The sequence below is a fragment of the Giraffa tippelskirchi genome, chromosome 2 (assembly GCF_054371585.1).
Source record: "Giraffa tippelskirchi isolate mGirTip1 chromosome 2, T2T-mGirTip1v1.2.pri, whole genome shotgun sequence".
NCBI classification, from domain to species: domain Eukaryota; kingdom Metazoa; phylum Chordata; class Mammalia; order Artiodactyla; family Giraffidae; genus Giraffa; species Giraffa tippelskirchi.
The window spans coordinates 104,849,771-104,868,890 of record NC_137276.1 but is presented as its reverse complement, the minus strand read 5'-3'; the positions used below and the strand labels follow the sequence as shown (position 1 = coordinate 104,868,890).

The window sequence follows — 19,120 nt, the reverse complement described above, 5'->3', positions numbered from 1 at the left end:
ACACATGCCCTTGTCAAGGGCATGGTGAGAAATATTATCTCTTACATCAAAACCAAGCTAGAGGTAAGTTGTTTTCTTTCCTACTTGTTTTTTTTTCTCTCAACTTCCTGCCTCTCTCCATGCTTTTCCAGATCTTTTTTTCCCCATCTTACCCTTCTTCCAATCTCACTCTCTTCTGGGCTTTATTTTCTTAAAAAAACATTAATTTATTTGTCTCAATGTGTACAAGACAGATCTGGATCAATAATCATAATGAAGTACAAAATTACACAAGCATGTTTTTCCTTCCTTGGACTTCTGCAAGCCAGCAGAAAAATTTCCAGAACAGAAGGGGCAGCAGGGAGAGAGAAAGCAACCCCAGTCCCCTTCTCCCCACACACTGTGAATCCAAGGCTTTCCTGCTTACAAACACTCTGCGTCGCTCTATTCAGACAAGGTAGTTTGGATCCACTTTAAACAAGCTGCCAATTGATGTTTTGTAGCTTGATGTAGATGATGCTACAGCTGCTAAAGTGCAGTTCTGTGAGTGGTCAAAATAGAAATAAACTCACAATGTCCTCTCACCCAAAGTCAATTGTTGTGCTTGGGGGATGCATCACACTCCACAACCCAGCTCATCTTCTTTGGCAGATGAACATAACAATTAGTTCAATCAACTTGGGGTATCTGCACTGTCATCCCTGTTGATTGGTGTCCTCTGATTACAGGCCTAGGAGGTAAGAATGTTGGCTGCTTCATCATTGTCCACTGAGTTGTCCTTGAACAAGTCACTCCAGGGAGAAGAAAGATGAAACCCTTTCCAGAGTGAAGGAAAGTCACCCTGTAAGCACTTTGCTCCAGCCAGGTCAGTGCCCAGTGATGAGTAAACTTCTGACAATAGACTTGGGGACATCTGGGGGAGGGTAACAATTGTGCCCCACAAAGGCCAGTAGCCAGGCGTCAGGGCAGTTAGAGATTGTATCACACAGGAGCTAAAGGCACAGGTCCTGAAAACAGTCTGCTCAGAGGAAAACAGTGGCTCCCCCATTTACAAATGATGTAGGTCATTGTTCAGAGGACTCTGTGCTTCTATTTACTTACCTGGAACTTGGATAACAAAGAGCATTGACCTCATAAGTCCCTTATGAGTATTAAAATGATCAAAGTGAGGTTGTCCTTGCAAGGTCCTTAGCAGGACATCTGGCACAGAGGACGCACTCCTTGAGTATTAGCTGATGTCAGAGACTGGCCAAATGCCCACCACCTCTGTCTCCTCCTCTGGGCAAACAGAATGACTATATTTCCCAGGTTCCCTTGCAATCAGGGCTGTGCGTACGACTAGTTCTGGGCAGTGCAGGTGAGCGGATTCATGATCCACTTCTAGGCCCAATAATAAAACAAACCATGTGTAGCATGTTGAAGAGTGACTCCCAAAAAGACCCAGGTCCCAACCCCTAGAACCCGTGATGGTGACCTCATCTGGGAAAAGTTGGTCTTTGCAGATGTAATGAAGTCAAAAATCTTAAGAAGAGATAATTTGGAGTTTAGCGTAGGTTCTGAGTCAAATGACAGGTATTTCTAGAAGCAGAGAGAGAGAGAAACACAGATACACAGAGAAGAGGTCTAAGTGAAGATGCAGGCAGGGATTAGAGTTATGTACCTACAAGCCAAGGAAACTCAAGAATTGTCAGAAGCACAGGATGCTAGGAGAGAAGTATGGAATGGATTCTCCCTTGGTTCCAGAAGGAACCAACCCTGCCAACACCTTGATCTTGGAGCCTGACCTTCAGAACCATGAGACAATAAAATTCTGTTGTTAAGCCCCTAGTTTGTGTTAATTTTTTTTTATGAAAGCCCTAGAAACCTCCTGCAATGCAGAAGACCCCGGATTGATTCCTGGGTTGGGAAGAGCTGCTGGAGAAGGGAAAGACTACCCGCTCCAGTATTCTTGGGCTTCCCTGGTGATTCAGATGGTAAAGAATCCGCCTGCAATGTGGGAGACCTGGGCTCGATCCCTGGGTTGGGAAGGTTCCCTGGAGAAGGGAACAGCTAGCTACCCACTCCAGTATTCTGACCTGGAGAATTCCATGGACTGTATAGTCCATGGGGTCGCAAAGAGTTGAACACAACTGAGCAACTTTCACTAGGAGACTAAGACTTCAGTAAATCACTCAAGTTCTTTCTCTCACAAGCAAATGACCCAAGGAGAGCAGAGTTACCCATGACGTGGAGCCGGAATCCCTGAGTCACCTGGTGGAGAGCTGCCCAGGAGAGCTGAAAATGCTTGTTAGACTGTACAGGAGTGAGAAACATGCTTCTTGTGTACTGAACTGCTATGATGTGGGGTTGCTTGTTATAGCAGCTAGCAGTAACTACGCTGAGTAATACAACCATTATGATGACAAGACCAAAAATAGGAATCCAGGTGAGAGAGAAAGAAATCCTGAAAGCAGAAAAAAATGGAAAAAAAAAAAAAGGCAGTCAGTTCCTCCTCTTCACTTTCAATGGTGTATCAGTCGAGGGTCTTAGGAATTCCATGGTGGTCCAGTGGTCAGGACTCTGCATTTTCACTGACCAAAAAAAAGGTTCTTGGTCTTTCTCATCCAGACACAAACAAAACCCTGCTGGTCCCACCTTACCCTCAAAACCTGCTGGAGCTACTGTTGGCTCAGAGACACAGTTAGACCCCTTATTACATATCAGGGCTGTAAAATTCAGGACTCCCATGGAGAAGCACAGACATGATGCCCTGGGAAGACCTCACATGGAGAAGGAGTGTGATCTCAGGCCAGAGTCAACCCAGGGGCACACCCAAGGACTGAGCTAACCTGGATCAGGAGTCCAGGTTAAAGCTAAAGAAAGATGGTACAGTATAATCTGTCTGGAAAACAACTCAGCTTGTCAGATCCCTCATTAAGAAAACTGAGGAATCATAGCCTGGGACTTAGAAGCTATAGGGGGAAAAAGACAGATGGAGCTCAGAAAATTCTGAGAAGTCACAGTGCAATCCGTATCATCCCAAATAGAACTGATTTGAACTGGAATAGCTTTTCAAGGTCCTAAGACAGCATAGGTGCAAGACTGGCTGTGCTCTGTGCAGCCAGGACGCCTAGAGTTTTTGTCCACCAGAGAAGTATTGTTATAGGTATCAAGGACCCTCCTGGGAAGCAGTTACCCTCTGGCAGAGATCCTTGAGGGCACAAGACTGGACCAAAGACAAGGGAGCAAGGACCATTTGGAGAACAGTCCGCCTTGAGGGTAAGAAAGCCAAGAGAGCCTCCACAAAAAAGCAAAGAAGTGAACATCTGGAAGGAACAGGGAAAGTGAGCCCTAGGGAGCATCCCTGGAGGGAAGAGTGGATGCTCATGTGCAGAGAGCACCGTCCCTGCTCATCCTGAGATCCAGAAGACAGCCCCAGACATCATTGCATCCCAAAGACCTGAGCATCAAGTCACAACAAATCAATAAAGAAAGCAGTATCCCTGAAACAACCTGAAATACCTGCTCTCTGACCTGAAAAAGCAGAGGTGTGTTCACAGGCAATTCCCCAGGACCAGAAGGAGAGTTTTTTTGGCTCAAGTTCTGGAGATGAAGGGGATGAGGTTGCTCCAGAAACAAAAGTCAATTCTCCTCCCTTTTTAAATCTTAAGAAGCTGATTTCTTCAAGCAAGGAAGTTGTGACAAATATGATATAAACAAAACATATCATCCATATGGTCCAGAATTCTTGAAACCTGGAGTTTTGGCTAAAAATGCCCACGTCTCCCTTGCCATATGTCTTGGGTTGGATTCACCTAGAAGCAAATCCTGAGACAAAGATGTGGATGAAAATGGTTTGTTGGGAAGGTTATCCAAGGGAGTGTGGGCAGGGAAGTGAGGATATGAGACAGGAAGGAAACAAAGCCAATAAAGAGGATGTAGTTGAGCAGGTCACTACCTGCTATTTGGGATTCATCCCCACCAGGATCTCTGGGAAGCAGGATGTACATGCTCCTAGTGATCCCACCTGAGGAGCAAGGAGATGGGCATAGTTGTCCCCCAGGATTCACTGGGCATTGGCTGGGAACTGCCTTGGGCAGCAGTGACACCCCAGGGGCTACATGTAGGCTGGGAGAAGCCCCTGGGGAATCGCGGATACTTGCAGGAGGCCATCGGCCTTAACTGGAGTGACCTGTGCAGGGAGACACAGGCAGGCACAGAGAGCATCAGCCTGGTCACATCAGCCCCACCTCCCCAGGCCACACACATCAAGGGAAGTGAACAAATAAATGCCAACTGTCTGGGGAACTTGAACCATCGACTTGCCCGTCTCTGTAGTTAGGTGATCCTTGTGGCAAGGACTGTGCATCCTACATCTATCCTCCCAGATATCCTTCTTGGAACTGGAACACCATAGTGATCCATCTTAAACAGGAAGGAAAAATGGCAGAACCTCAGGGTAGAGGCAAATGAGACAGAAGGAATGTGTTTCTGATGGCAGGAGCTGTTCTCCCAGCCTCCGCAGGAGGCTTCACCCAGACTGTCAGGGTGAGACAAGCCTCTAGTTGGAGCCACTTTTATTGGGGGTCTTGTTAAAGCAGCTGAGCTGAAATCCTGATTGCCACTCACCCTCCCCTCTGCTCTTCTGAGACCTGGACTAAAATAACAGTGGAGTGGCCCCATAGTCGGAGAAGGCAATGGCACCCTACTCCAGTACTCTTGCTTGGAAAATCCCATGGACGGAGGAGCCTGGTAGGCTACAGTCCATGGGGTCGCTAAGAGTCGGACACGACTGAGCGACTTCACTTTCACTTCCCCTTTCATGCACTGGAGAAAGAAATGGCAACCCACTCCAGTATTCTTGCCTGGAGAATCCCAGGGATGGCGGAGCCTGGTGGGCTGCCGTCTATGGGGTCGTACAGGGTCGGACACGACTGAAGTGACTTAGCAGCAGCAGCAGCAGGCCCCATAGTTGTTTGTTTCTGAGCTTTCTTCCACTTCCATCACCAGGGAATTTTAGCAAAAGGTTGTGCAACCTGTCCAGCGAGGGGCCTCCTGGGGCCTGGCTGGTGAAAAGCACAACCTCGTGCCTCTGATGGGGAGGTGAGCATGGGTTATATCATCCGTGTCTGGGGTGAAGCTTCATCAGGGGATGCACTGGCCCTGAAGGACTCTGGGCCTGGCCATGGGGTCACAGATCAAAACCTCTGTGTCTTGAAGTATTTACTTTATTTGTTTATGAAATGTAGGGATGGTTGAGATGCCTGTGGAGGCTTGAAATATTGAATGCTCTCTGATTCACAAGCAGGAAGCCGTAGCTGGGGGTGGGAGGACAGAGTAAGCGAGTGCTGGATTAAGAATCAGAGAGCTCATTTAGACCCAGACAGTCACAAAAACCACAACAGCTCCCTGGAGTCACCATCACACACCCACCTCGGAGGTTAGCAAATTCACAAGGGTTCCTGATTCTTGCTGTCCCATCCACCATTCATCTCCACAAGGAGGATGCACTCAGAACTGACTGCAGTGGAGGTCAGCGATGCTGGGGAGATTACAAGAGTTGCAGAGTCTGCACTGACCCCTCCCCACTTGCAGCTCTGCAGCCACAAGGCCACTCCCTCAGCCACTATGTTCATCGACTTGGCTCGGTGCCCTGGTGCAGCAGAGGATGATGGCTGGCTGGCAAACAGATCACACACAAAAGACCCTGAGTGACCCCTGAACCACCAGAAGATCCAGGTGACACCAGTGCTGGCTCCAGGCCAGCCTCTGCAGGAGGACATGGCTGGGTGTGGAGTATGTGCATAGCTGTGTGGGCATGCCGATGCCATGACACTCCTAGTTCACTTCAGCCAACATCTGCCACCTGGAGGGGAACCCAGGTGGATGTAGATGTGATGCTGCCATGCGGCTTCCATCCCAGAGACTGCACTGGTGACATAATGATCTGCCAGTTGGCTCAATGGCCTCACCACAGGGGTCACAGTCTTGGACCTCAACAGATTTCTACTTGATGCTTTTATGTGTCTGCCCTGTCCTTCTTGTGAGTGTAAGCTCTGGTCTCCCTCTCCCTCTACCAAGAGATTTTCCATTAGCTGTTGCTGTGTTGTTCACTCCCTAAGTTGTGTCCAGCTCTCTGCTACCCCATGGACTGCAGCACACCATGCTCCTCTGTCCTCCACTATCTCCCAGAATTTGCTCAAATTCAAGTCCACTGAGTCAGTGATGCTATCTAACCATCTCATCCTCTGTTACCCCCTTCTCCTCTTGCCCTCAATTTTTCCCAGCATCAGGGTCTTTCCCAGTGTGTTGGTTCTTCACATCAGGTGGCCAAAGTATTGTCGTTTGAGCTTCAGCAACAGTCCTTTCAATTAATATTCAGGGTTGATTTCCTTTAGGATGGACTAGTTTGATCTCCTTGCAGTCCAAAGGACTCTCAAGAGTCTTCTCCAACACCACAGTTCAAAAGCACCAATTCTTCAGTGCTCAGTCGTCTCCATTAGCTAGGGTGATAATAATTAGCACATGCATAGTGGGTAAGGTACAAGACCACACCAAGTGCTAAGGGTTGGAAGAAACAAAACATCACTCTGTGAGTTTCCTATGCTGCTGTAACAAGATACCACAAACCAGTACCTTGAAATAACACAAATTTACTACTGCAGTTGTGGAGGTGAGGAATCCATAATGCATTTTATGGATTGAAAAATCAAGATTTGGGCAGGGCTAAGTTCCTTCTAGAGGCCCTGGGGGAAGAGCTGTTTTCTTGACTTTTCCAGCTTCTAGACACCACCTCCATTCCTTGGCTCACAGATGCTTCCTCCATCTTCAAAAGATATCACTGCAACCTCTCTACTATCCAAATTATGTCCTTTCCTGATGTGATCCTCCTGCCTCCCTCTGATAAGGACCCTGTGATTATGCTGGATTCACCCAGACAAACAGTATGATCTCCCTACCTCAAAACCCTTAACTTAATCTCATCTGCAAAGGCTTTTTTGCCATGTCAGGTAACATATTTATATTTTCTGAGACAAGAACATGGACATCTTTGGGAACAATTATTTTATTGACCATCCCTGTTGGAATTCAGAGGTAATAGGGCCTCCTAAGGGATTGAATGGATGAGGGAGGCATCATGGGGGCCCTTGAAGATTGTAGAACCCTAAGGCACACTATCTGGATAAGAAATTGGTGTTCAAAAGATGCTCAACATCACTCATTATTAGAGAAATGCAAATCAAAACCACAATGAGGTACCATTTCATGCCAGTCAGAATGGCTGCTATCCAAAAGTCTACAAGCAATAAATGCTGGAAAGGGTGTGGAGAAAAGGGAACCCTCTTACACTGTTGGTGGGAATGCAAACTAGTACAGCCACTATGGAGAACAGTGTGGAGATTCCTTAAAAAACTGGGAATAGAACTGCCATACGACCCAGCAATCCCACTGCTGGGCATACACACCAAGGAAACCAGAATTGAAAGAGACACGTGTACCCCAATGTTCATCACAGCACTGTTTACAATAGCCAGGACATGGAAGCAACCTAGATGTCCATCAGCAGACAAATGGATAAGGAAGCTGTGGTACATATACACAATGGAATATTACTCAGCCATTAAAAAGAATACATTTGAATCAGTTCTATTGAGATGGATGAAACTGGAGCCCATAATACAGAGTGAAGTAAGCCAGAAGGAAAAACACCACTACAGTATACTAATGCATATATATGGAATTTGAAAGATGGTAACGATAACCCTATATGCGAGACAGAATAAGAGACACAGATGCGTAGAACAGTCTTATGGACTCTGTGGGAGAAGGTGAGGGTGGGACGTTCTGAGAGAATAGCATTGAAACATGTATATTATCATATGTGAAACAGAACACCATTCCAGGTTCGATGCATAAGACAAATGCTCAGGGCTGGAGCAATGGGATGACCCAGAGGGATGGGATGGGGAGGGAGGTGGGAGGGGGGTTCAGAATGGGGAACACATGTAAACCCATGGCTGATTCATGTCAATGTATGGCAAAAACCACTACAATATTGTAAAGTAATTAGCCCCCAACTAAAATAAATAAATTTATTAAAAAAAAAAAAAGGAATTGGTGTTCAGTGCCTGGGTGATACAGGTGTCAAAGTCTGCAGGCTCTCAAGTCAGACCCAGATGAGAAACTCCACTTCACTCCTCACTAGCTGAATGACCCTAAGCATTTCCTTAACTCTTTGAGCCTTAGTTTTCTCATCTGTAAATGGAGATAGAGTACCTATTTTATAATATTATTAAGATTAAATGAGATTATATATGTTATATTAACATATATAATCTATGAAAAGTGAAAGTCACTCAGTCTTGTCTGAATCTGTGATCCCATGGACTGTAGTCTGCCAAACTCTTCTGTCCATGAAGTTCTTCAGGCCAGAATACTGGAGTGGGTAGCCATTCCCTTCTCCAGGGGATCGTCCCAACCCAGAGATCAAACACAGCCAGGGTCTCCCACATTGCAGGTGGATTCTTTACCAGCTGAGCCTCAAGGAAAGCCCAAGAATACTGGGGTGGGTAGCCTATCCCTTCCCCAGGGAAACTTTCCAACCCAGGGTTGAACCAGGGTCTCCTGTATTGAATACAGATTCTTTACCAGCTGAGCTACCAGCGAAATATAATCTATATTATAGATTAAATGAAATTATATATAGATAGATAGATAGATAGATATACACATAGTAATCTGTATAACCTATGCTATACAGATTAGTCAGTTCAGTTCAGTCCCTCAGCCGTGTCCAACTCTTTGCTACCCCATGGATGACAGCACACTAAGCTTCCCTGTCCATCAACAACTCCTTCAGCTTGCTCAAACTCGTGTCCATCAAGTCAGTGATACTATCCAGCCATCTCATCCTCTGTCATCCCCTTCTCCTCCTGCCTTCAGTCTTGCCCAGCATCAGGGTCTTTTCCATTGAGACAGTTCTTCACATCAGGTGGCCAAAGTATTGGATCTTTAGCTTCAGCATCAGTCCTTCCAGTCAATACCCAGGACTGATCTCCTTTAGGATGGACTGGTTGGATCTCCTTGCAGTCCAAGGGACTCTCAAGAGTCTTCTCCAACACCACAGTTCAAAAGCATCAATCTTTCAGCGCTCAGCTTTCTTTATGGTCCAACTCTCACATCCATACATGACCACTGGAAAAACCATAGCTTTGACTACACAGACTGTCATCTGCAATGTCTCTGCTTTTTAATATACTGTCTATGTCTACGTTTGTCATAGCTTTTCTTCCAAGGAGCAAGCATCTTTTAATTTCATGGCTGCACTCACCATCTGCAGTGATATAAATCTATATTATATAAATTTTTATATAATATATATAATAATATAACCTCATTTAATTAATAGAGTAATATATAATATAGATTATATGGGTTGATGTATAAAATATATGAAAGTGAAAGTATTAGTCACTCAGTCGTGTCTGACTCTTTGCAACACCATGGACTGTAACCCACCAGGCTCCTCTGTTCATGTGATTTTCCAAGCAAGAATGCTGGAGTAGGTTGCCATTTCTTTCTCCAGGGTATCTTTCTGACCCGTAGATTGAAACCACGTCTCCTGTGTCTCCTGCATTGCAGGCAGATTCTTTACCTGCTGAGTCATCAGGTAATAATATATATATATAAATCTAATTTAATCTTAATGATCTTATAAATATATGATTATTACAAGATTATTATGTTATATATAAGATTATTATTAAATGAATGATGATTATTATCTTATAAATATTATATAGATTAATATAATCTATAATATATAGACTATATATAATATATGTATATAATCTCATTTAATCATAATCTTATAAAGTAGATGCTTTATATTATATATACATATAAAGTGCTCAGTGGCTTGCTTCAGCCTGACACACAGAAAGGTCTCTGTTCCCTCTCCACCACTCTGGGGAGCTTATTAGGCCCATTTTACAAAGGAAGAGATTGAGGCCAATGGAAGTTGTGGTTCTTGCCCAGGATGGCATCAGTGGTAGTGCTGAGTCAGAGCCCAAGCCTGGCTCTCCTGATGACAGGTGCTCCTGGGAGGTTAGGTTGAAAGAAGGAACTTTGTTTCACATGGAAGAAAGGACAAAAGTATATGCTAAGCAGGATCCTGGATTTGCAGTGCTCAGACACCTGCTGTCCTTGTGGCCACCATGGGCTTGGGCATTTGTTTGCTTTTTTTTTTAGGAAAGAGGTGGCCTAGAAATGTGCATGTCTTGATGCCCATCTGTCCTGATTCAACTGTATATCTATCCACTGTCAGCTGAAATGACTTAAGAAATCCACCAAACATCTTTCTAAAACCCTCTTCAAAAAGAAAAGTGGGCTGATTTTGAACTCTGAGCAAATCAGGATCAGTCTTTCTTGGCTGTTGACTGAATGGGAACACAAGATTTATTTATGTCTCTCAAATGTGAATGTCCATGTCCTCAGATACAATGGGAGCTGATTTCTTCAGAGTGCTCACAACTTGAATACGTATTTATTCATTCACTCTCCTGACAAATATTTACTGAGCAACTGACCTGCCATCAAATGGATATCCCTGACCTCATGGAGCTGAGTGGAGACACCAATCACAGAAGCATATAAATGCTTGTGAAATTGAAGCTCTAATAAGAACCTTCAAGAGTAAGACCTTACAGAGGGCGTGGGGGTGATGGGGCAGGGCTTGCAGCAGAAACGATGGTGTGTTTCCTCCACCTCCTGAGCACATGGGTAGATGCATTTTCTGCTTCCCTGGAAAATAGGTGTGGCCACTTGCCTGTGTTCAGACCAGAGGAACTTCTGTGCATCACTTCTTGACCTGGCCCATTACACACCTTTGATGCCATCTTCCACATGAAGAACACTAGCTCAGAACACCTGCATTGGGCTCTGCAGTGAGTGAAAAATGAACTTCCCTCAGGTGCAGCCTCCATGATTGGAGGCTGAGCTCTTCCAGCAGTTAGTTTTATCGCAATTGCTCCAGAAGGGAATGTGCCAGCTCAGAACTAAGGCATGTTGGGAGGGGTGTGTGTGTGTGTGTTAGTTACTAAGTCATGTCTGACTTCTTGTGACCCCATTGACTGTAGCCCACAAGGCTCCCCTGTCCATGGGATTTCCCAGGCAAGAATACTGGAGTGGGTTGTCATTCCCTTCTCCAGGAGATCTTCCTGACTTAGGGATGAAACCCAGGTCTCCTGCATTGCAGGTGGATTCTTTACCATCTGAGCCACCAGGGAAGCCCATGAAAGGAGATAACCGGATGCAGAGACTAAGGGGCACTGATATGGAAGGTTGGAAAGTACGTTTGAAGAACTGAAACATCCAGAAAACAAGGGGAGAGAGGGCAGGTCTCCCCAAGACACATCAAGGAGATTGCCTTTCTCCTAAGAACACAATGAATCCAGTGTAAGGTTGCAAGTGTCGGGGCAGGAAGACAAGGTGACGTGGTCAGATCCACATTTGTAAAAGAATACTCTGGCTGCTACAGGGGAACATTCTCGAGAGAGGACTGTGGACACAAAGTGGAGGAATCGGAGGAACAATGAGCTGATCCCACCGCAGAGTGGCATGGCTCCCTTGCAGTTAGCAACTCAATCTAGCCCTTTGGACCAGTACATCACTAGAGAGTGCGGCACAAGTTTCCTGTCTCAAGCTGGCCACGCTGCCTGTGTGGCTTCCAGGGCACAGTGGATGGATAGAGGACTGGGACGTGGGTGGCCATGGCAGCAGAAGAGGGAAACCTGTGGTCAGGGTGATGTTTCCAGCATCAGTGAAGTTCACATGGGAACACAGCGGTGGAGACTCCTCCCAGTCTGACTCAGCAACATGTTTTCATCTCCATTCAGGCATCTCCTTGCAGCAGTCCATTACACATGTCAATGACAACCTGGTTTGGGACAAGACAGTCATCTTGTTGGAGCTGTGTAGTTCATCCCAGAGGTGGGCTAGGAAAAGGTTCCTTAGTTGTTATTCGGTCACTCAATCTTGTTCAACTCTTTGCAACCCCATGGACTGTAGCCCGCCAGGCTCCTCTGTCCATGGGATTCTCCAGGCAAGAACACTGGAGTGGGTTGCCATTTCCTTCTCCAATGCATGAAAGTGAAAAGTGAAAGCGAAGTCGCTCAGTCGTGTCCGACTCTTAGCGACCCCATGGACTGCAGCCCACCAGGCTCCTCCATCCATGGGATTTTCCAGGCAAAAGTACTGGAGTGGGTTGCCAGTGCCTTCTCTGGATTACATTGCAGTAAAGGGCTTTCAGAACTGGTGAGCCCTGCTCTTGAGAAGCTGAACGCTGTAGACTGAATGTTTGTGTCCCACCAAAAATTCATAGGGTGAAACCCTATCTCCTAACGTAATGGGGCCTTTGGGAAGTAACTGCATTTAGAGCAGGTCATGAGGGTGGACCCCATAATGGGATCTGTGCTCTTTTTTTAAAAAATAATTTTTTTGTTTATTCAATTTTTGGTTGTGCTGGGTCTCTGTTGCTGCACATGGGCTTTTCTCTAGTTGTGGTGAGCGGGGGCTACCCTCTCATTGTGGGGTGCAGTCTTCTCATTGTATTGGTTTCTCCAGTTGGGGAGCACAGGCTGTGGAGCACACAGGCCTCAGTAGCTGTGGCATGTGGCCTCAGTAGTTGTGGTTCTCAGGCTCTAGAGCACAGGCTCAATAGTCGTGGCACATGGGCTTAGTTGCTCTGCAGCATGTGGGATTTTCCCGGATCAGGGATCGAACCCATGTCTCCTGCATTGGTTGGCAGATTCTTTACCACTGAGCCACTAGGGAGGTATGGGATCTGTGCTCTTATAAAAAGAAGAAGAGACACTAGAACTTTCTTTCCACCATGTGAGGACACAGCAAGGAGGGGGAGGTCTGCTAAGAGAACAGACTTGTGGTTGCCAAAGCAGAGGTGGAGGGATAGAGTGAGTGTTTGGGGTTAGCAGATGCAAACTATTCTATAGAGAATGAATAACAACAAGGTGCTGCTATATAGCCCTGGGAACTAAACTCAATATCTTGTGATAAACCGCAATGGAAAAGAATATATGTTGTTGTGTTGTTCAGTCACTCAGTCCTGTCTAACTTTTTGTGACCCCATGGACTGTAGCACACCAGGCTTCCCTGTCCTTCACTATCTCCCAGAGTTTGCTCAAATTCATGTCCATTGAGTTGATGATGCTATCCAACTATCTCATCCTCTGTTGTCCCCTTCTCCTCGTGCCTTCAATCTTTCCCAGCATCAGGGTCTTATCCAATCAGTCGGCTCTTTGTACCAGGTGGCAGAAGTATCGGAGTTTCAGCATCAGTCCTCCAATGAATATTCAGGGCTCATTTCCTTTAAGATTGACTGGTTTGATCTCCTTGCTGTCCAAGTGACTCTCAAGAATATGTAAAAGAAAAATATATATGTATAATAATATATACATACATGACCTATGGAGATGCTCACTTCACGCACAAGATGGTCTCTTCCTGTCACTTGAGATGGGAAAAATCCCTACACCTCCCTCAAAATGCAAGGATGGAGTATAAAGAAGACAAGACTTCTTTATTGGGGTTAGCAGATGCAAACTATTATATAGAGAATGAATAACAACAAGGTGCTATTATATATCCCCAGGAACTATACTCAATATCTTGTGATAAACCACAATGGAGAAGAATATATGTCATTGCGCTGTTCAGTCGCTCAGCCCTGTCTGACTTTTTGTGACCCCATGGTCACAAAAAGAATAAAGAAAGGAGCTCAAAACAGAGAACAGAAAAAGTTTTTGTTATTTACAGATGATAGGTCTGTCTACTTGGAAATCTTCAGAAATCCACTGAAAAATGATCAGATATTACATATGATTTGACAGACTTGGGGGAGGGGCCTCCAAAATCACTGCAGATGGTGACTGCAGCCATAAAATTAAAAGACGCTTGCTCCTTAGAAGAAAAGCTATGACTAACCTAGACAGCATATTAAAAAGTGGAGACATTACTTTGCCAACAAAGGTCCATCTAGTCAAAGCTATGGTTTTTCCAGAGCGACTTCACTTTCACTTTTCACTTTCATGCATTGGAGAAGGAAATGGCAACCCACTCCAGTGTTCTTGCCTGGAGAATCCCAGGGACAGCGGAGCCTGGTGGGCTTCCGTCTATGGGGTCGCACAGAGTCGGACACAACTGAAGCGACGCAGCAGCATGTATGGATGTGAGAGTTGGACTATAAAGAAAGCTGAGCACCAAAGAATTGATGCTTTTGAACTGTGGTGTTGGAGAAGACTCTTGAGAGTCCCTTGGATTGCAAGAAGATCCAACCAGTCCATCCTAAAGGAAGTCAGTCCTAAATATTCATTGGAAGGACTGATGCTGAAGCTGAAACTCCAATACTTTGGCCACCTGATGTGAAGAACTGACTCATTTGGAAAGACCCTGTGCTTGGAAAGATTGAAGGCAGTAGGAGAAGGGGATGACAGAGGATGAGATGGTTGGATGGCATCACTGACTCAATGGACATGAGTTTGAGCAAGCTCTGGGACTTGATGAAGGACAGGGAGGCCTGGCATACTGCAGTCCATGGAGTCACAAAGAGTTGGACATAACTGAGCGACTGAACTGAACTGAACCTCTTGGGTCAAGCACATACCAGCTGCCCAAATGGCTACAACCCAGAGAAGCAGAGTCCCATGTATTATGTTGTGTCAGGAAAAAGGGTGTTGGTGATGGAGGCAATGACTGACTCTTTACCTCATGGTCTGCCATTGGCTTCCCAGGTGGTGCTAGTGATAAAGAACCCACCTGCCAATGCAGGAGGCAAAAGAGATACGGGTCCAATCCTTGGATCAGGAAGATCCCCTGGAGGAGGGCATGGCAACCCACTCGAGTATTCTTGCCTGGAGAATCCCATGGACATAGGAGCCTGGTGGGCTACAGTCCATAAGGTAGTACAGAGTCATACACAACTGAAGTGACTTAGCATGCACACATGCACTACCATTAATGATCTTCCACTTATCAGATACCCACATACTACTGCTAAGTCACCTCAGTTGTGTCTGACTCTGTGCGACCCCATAGATGGCAGCCTACCAGGCTCCTCTGTCCATGGGATTTTCCAGACAAGTGTACTGGAGTGGGGTGCCATTGCCTTCTCCAAGATACCCACATAGAGGCATTTTAAATTCCTAACATTTTCCCATCCACCTTGCCAAGTAGACTTTATCATCACCTGGATGGTATGGAAACAAGCTGCTCAAGGTAGATAGCTTCTCTGTGGTCACTTGGCTGACCTGTAGGTCAGAGATGAATCTAGTTCCAAGTCCTGCCTCCTGGCTTGCACAAGTTTGAGTACAGAGCATGCCCTTAGGCTCGGGTGTACTAATCCAGTGAACTTTTGGGTCTGCAGAGCTCAGCACCTTCTCCTCCTGGGCCTTGCCCTGACTCTCCTGCACTCCCCTACCACCCACACTATTACGTGGTAAATACAATAGTAGCTCCCACTATCTTTTGGATGACCACTGTGGGTAGCAATCCCTTAGGAAGACTTCAGTAATTCTCCAAGCTCAGATGAGCTGTCTCTCTTCTGGTGCACTGGAGCACAAATCTCTCCATTTTACCATCTACTTACTGGTGCCTCTTCCCCACCAGTCTGCAACCACCGTGACAGTGCCAAGTACATACATGTAATAGGAGTTCGATAAATATCTGTGAAATAAAATTGACACCACGTGTTGCCCCACTCGGACACACCCTGGGAAGGGAAAGTCCCCCTCCTCTCTGCAGTGAACACTGCAGCCTCGGGAGGAGAAAGGTCCCCAGAGGGTGGATCATGATCCTCTGCTCCTTCCTCTGGCTCTACGAAACCACAGACCTAACGCACCCAATTCCCATGCAGAGTGGGGCACTTTGGAGTCTCCCCATTGCTGTTGACTGGCATTTCAGACTCTCCTGAATCCACCTGGGGAGTAAATTAAATTCATTCCTGTGACTCATAGGAAGTCAGATACATCCTTGTCCTGTGATTGAACCAAGAAGGTGAATCAGAATGCTTGAGGGGCCTCTCCAGCCATCACAGCCCTCACCCCAGCCTCCTCCTTTTGCCTCCAGGGGCTTTGTCAGTGCGGAAGGAGTGTTTCCAGTCCAGGAGTCCCTCCCTAGGACTCCCCACTGTGCATGGAGAATCCCCTCTAGGGGGAGCATCCTCACTATAAAACCAGTTGTTTCCAGATTTCTTTTTTTATTGCATTTTATTTATTTAGTTTTGGCCGTGCTGGGTCTTCATTGCTACCCTGGCTTTTTCCAGTTGCTGCGAGCGTAAGCTACTCTCTAGTTGCGGTGCTCGGGCTTCTCATTACAGAGGCTTCTCTTATTGCCGAGCGTGGGCTCTAGATGGTCAGGCTTCAGTAGTTGCAGGTTGTGTGCTCCATAGTTGTGGCTCCTGGGCTCTAGGGCCTGCAGGGCTCAGGAGTTGTGATGCAATGGGCTTAGCAACTCTGTGGCATGTGAGGTCTTCCCAGACCAGGGATGGAACCCATGTCTCCTGCATTGCAGCGCATTCCTATCCAGGGTGCCACAGGGGAAGTCCTGTTTCTACATTTCTCAGAGCCAGAGGCAGTGTTGGCCATCAAGTCCAGACTCACCCAGTAAGGAGGAACCCCATTTCCTTTATGTGAAACATTCAGAGAATGAGGGGGCAATGGGATTGCTGGGAGGACAGGTGTAGAGGGAATTCACGTGAATGACTTAAACACTTGTTTTTGCTCCCAACTTTCTTCATGTTGGTACTCCAGGTGACTCCAGAGAAGACAAGGTCACATTCGTAGCCCAGTGTCTTCACGACACTCTCTATGGAGGGTCCCCTCAACCCACTGTCCTCCTCTCAATGGGGACCACAAGTTGTCAGGAGCCCCGAGGAGCCCTGGCTGGTTGCTGGGCGATCCACAATGATCCCAACTTGTGCTGCTCTAGTTGGAAACCCATCAGAGGAGCCCAAGTCTCCTGGACCGTAACAGCTCCAGAGGGTATCCAGTAAAAGGGATTTGCATACACAAGAGAATGAACACATTTGCAGATGAGTTTTTCAGACAGTCTTTCTCAGTCTGTACCTTGGAGACAGTGAACGGGGCCTTGCCAGAGAAGCTGAGTCATGGCCCTGCCCACTGCTTGCTCCCACCATGCTTTATACACACACACACACACTCCCAGGTGCACATATGTGAGAGGGCACATACACACACTACACACACACACACACACACACACACACACACACACACACACACCACAGTCCCTCCTCTCTCCACTGCTCCTCACTCTCTGCCTCCATCCTTGGTTAATTGCTGGCAAAGGAAAGAAGCTGACTGGCCCACAGCGGTACTCTGTGCTGCCCCCAAGCATCTTGGGATGAAGACGAGATGCAGCTTCCACATCAGGGGTCTCACATGGCAAAGCCCAAACCACACCAGACTTGGGGGCTGGAGGCACCTGCCTCCTGGGGCCCCAAGGCAAATACACACCTGGCTCTCAACTCGGAGGAGTGTCCTCTGCATGTGACAGCCCTCTCCTTCCTGCCTACCCTTTGGATGTGGGAAGCAATTTATCTGCGAGATTAGCAGGGGAAGAGATGGGGCGTGAGAGAACCCACAGCTTCTCCCATTTGCAGGATGTGCTAGTCTTAATAGGTGGCAAATTACTACCTGAGGAGTGTAAGGAGTTGGGGGACTGGGGGCCACCTGGCCATGGAGCCCCACATGAGTGGGGAGAGGCAGGTGAGTGGTGGAATGGCTCTCAGTAGTGGGGACATCCCCCCCCAGCCCCGGGGACTGAAAGGTGCCTGCTGCCTAAACCTGGGTGACACGCATCGCCCAAAGAGACGCATCACCCTCCCCCTTCAAGTTCTTCTGCATAAGTCACAAGTCCCCAGGGAGCCCTCTGATTCTTTGACTCCCCAGGATCCAGGGCTCTAATCCCATGGTAAGAAGAAAATACATCGCCCATCACCAGTCAGCGGTTAGAACTCTCTAAACTAGACAAACACAGCTGTGTGCACATCTCCCATTCTTAGCAGGAAAACTGCTCACAGAAGGCACCATGTTTCAGCTCTGACTCTTGGAGGGAGAGGAAAATAGGCATCTAGCCTGCAGTCACTTCTAACAGCAGTAACTTTCCAAGTTAATGTAAAAGGGGAGACAGAGGCAGACACTTTAATCATGCATCTTAACTCCATTTTATTACAACATCAAGGGAAATAATTAGTTGCAGGAGGAATGATCCTGGAGATAAACAGAGATTAAGCTCCTCACAACTGCATTGTCTACACCTTTCTACAAGGGTATAAATATCACGGGTCTCTGCGCATGCATTGCAGGACTGCGGTGCACATGGGTATCATGTGATGAGGACTTCTCTCGAGGGTGCTGTTCCTTTTTAATTTCTTGATGGATGATGGCTGAGGGTGGTGTCTCCTGGCAGACTAGAAAGGGACTCTCCCGCTAAGACTGGGACCCAGCCTTTTTCTTCTGGAATTTTCTGAACTGAGACTGGATGGCCACCGCCGCGCGTTCTGTCTCTGGCGCATCCATGTCGATGTCGAATTCCTCTTGAACTTTCTTCTGCCCATCTGGAGCAAGAAAAACACAAACAGAAGGTGATCACTGAGCAGTGAGCAGGAAGACAGCAGCTCTGGATCAAGCCAGGCTCCAGGCGCCACGTGGCACCTCCCCCAGCACAAGACCTAATTTGCAAAGTACAAGCCAGTGGAGCATGTCCTGGGCTTCCTCAGAGCTCAGCAGCAGCCATCTTCTGACTGCCTAGTTGCTACCCCTGCCAGGGAGGGATGAGGAAAGTCAGAAACACAGTCTCAGCATCGTGGATACTTTCTGTACCAACCTCTTCTGTTCCTTGGGGCCCCATTTAACATTGGGATTAACATATACAGACTACTGTATATAAAATAGGGTTTCCCTGGTAGCTCAGTTGGTAAAGACTTCACCAGCAATATAGGAGACCCAAGTTCAATCCCTGAGCCTGGAAGACCCCCTGGAGAAGGAAGTGGCAACCCACTCCAGTATTCTTGCCTGGAAAATCCCATGGGCAAAGGAGCCTGGTGGGCTACAGTCCGTGGGGTCTC

At 46.9% G+C, this 19,120-nt stretch overlaps 1 protein-coding gene across 1 annotated transcript in view; it reads right to left on the bottom strand.

Annotated features, from left to right (window-relative positions):
* Nucleotides 1–18,193: 18,193 nt before the first annotated feature.
* The window catches only part of PCP4 (Purkinje cell protein 4), a 122,047-nt gene continuing 121,120 nt past the window's right edge, over nucleotides 18,194–19,120 (bottom strand). The window contains exon 4 of the mRNA XM_081574157.1: nucleotides 18,194–18,610. Within this exon, the coding sequence (XP_081430283.1) occupies nucleotides 18,483–18,610 (128 nt within the window). The 3' untranslated portion in view covers nucleotides 18,194–18,482. The remainder of the gene's footprint in view (nucleotides 18,611–19,120) is intronic.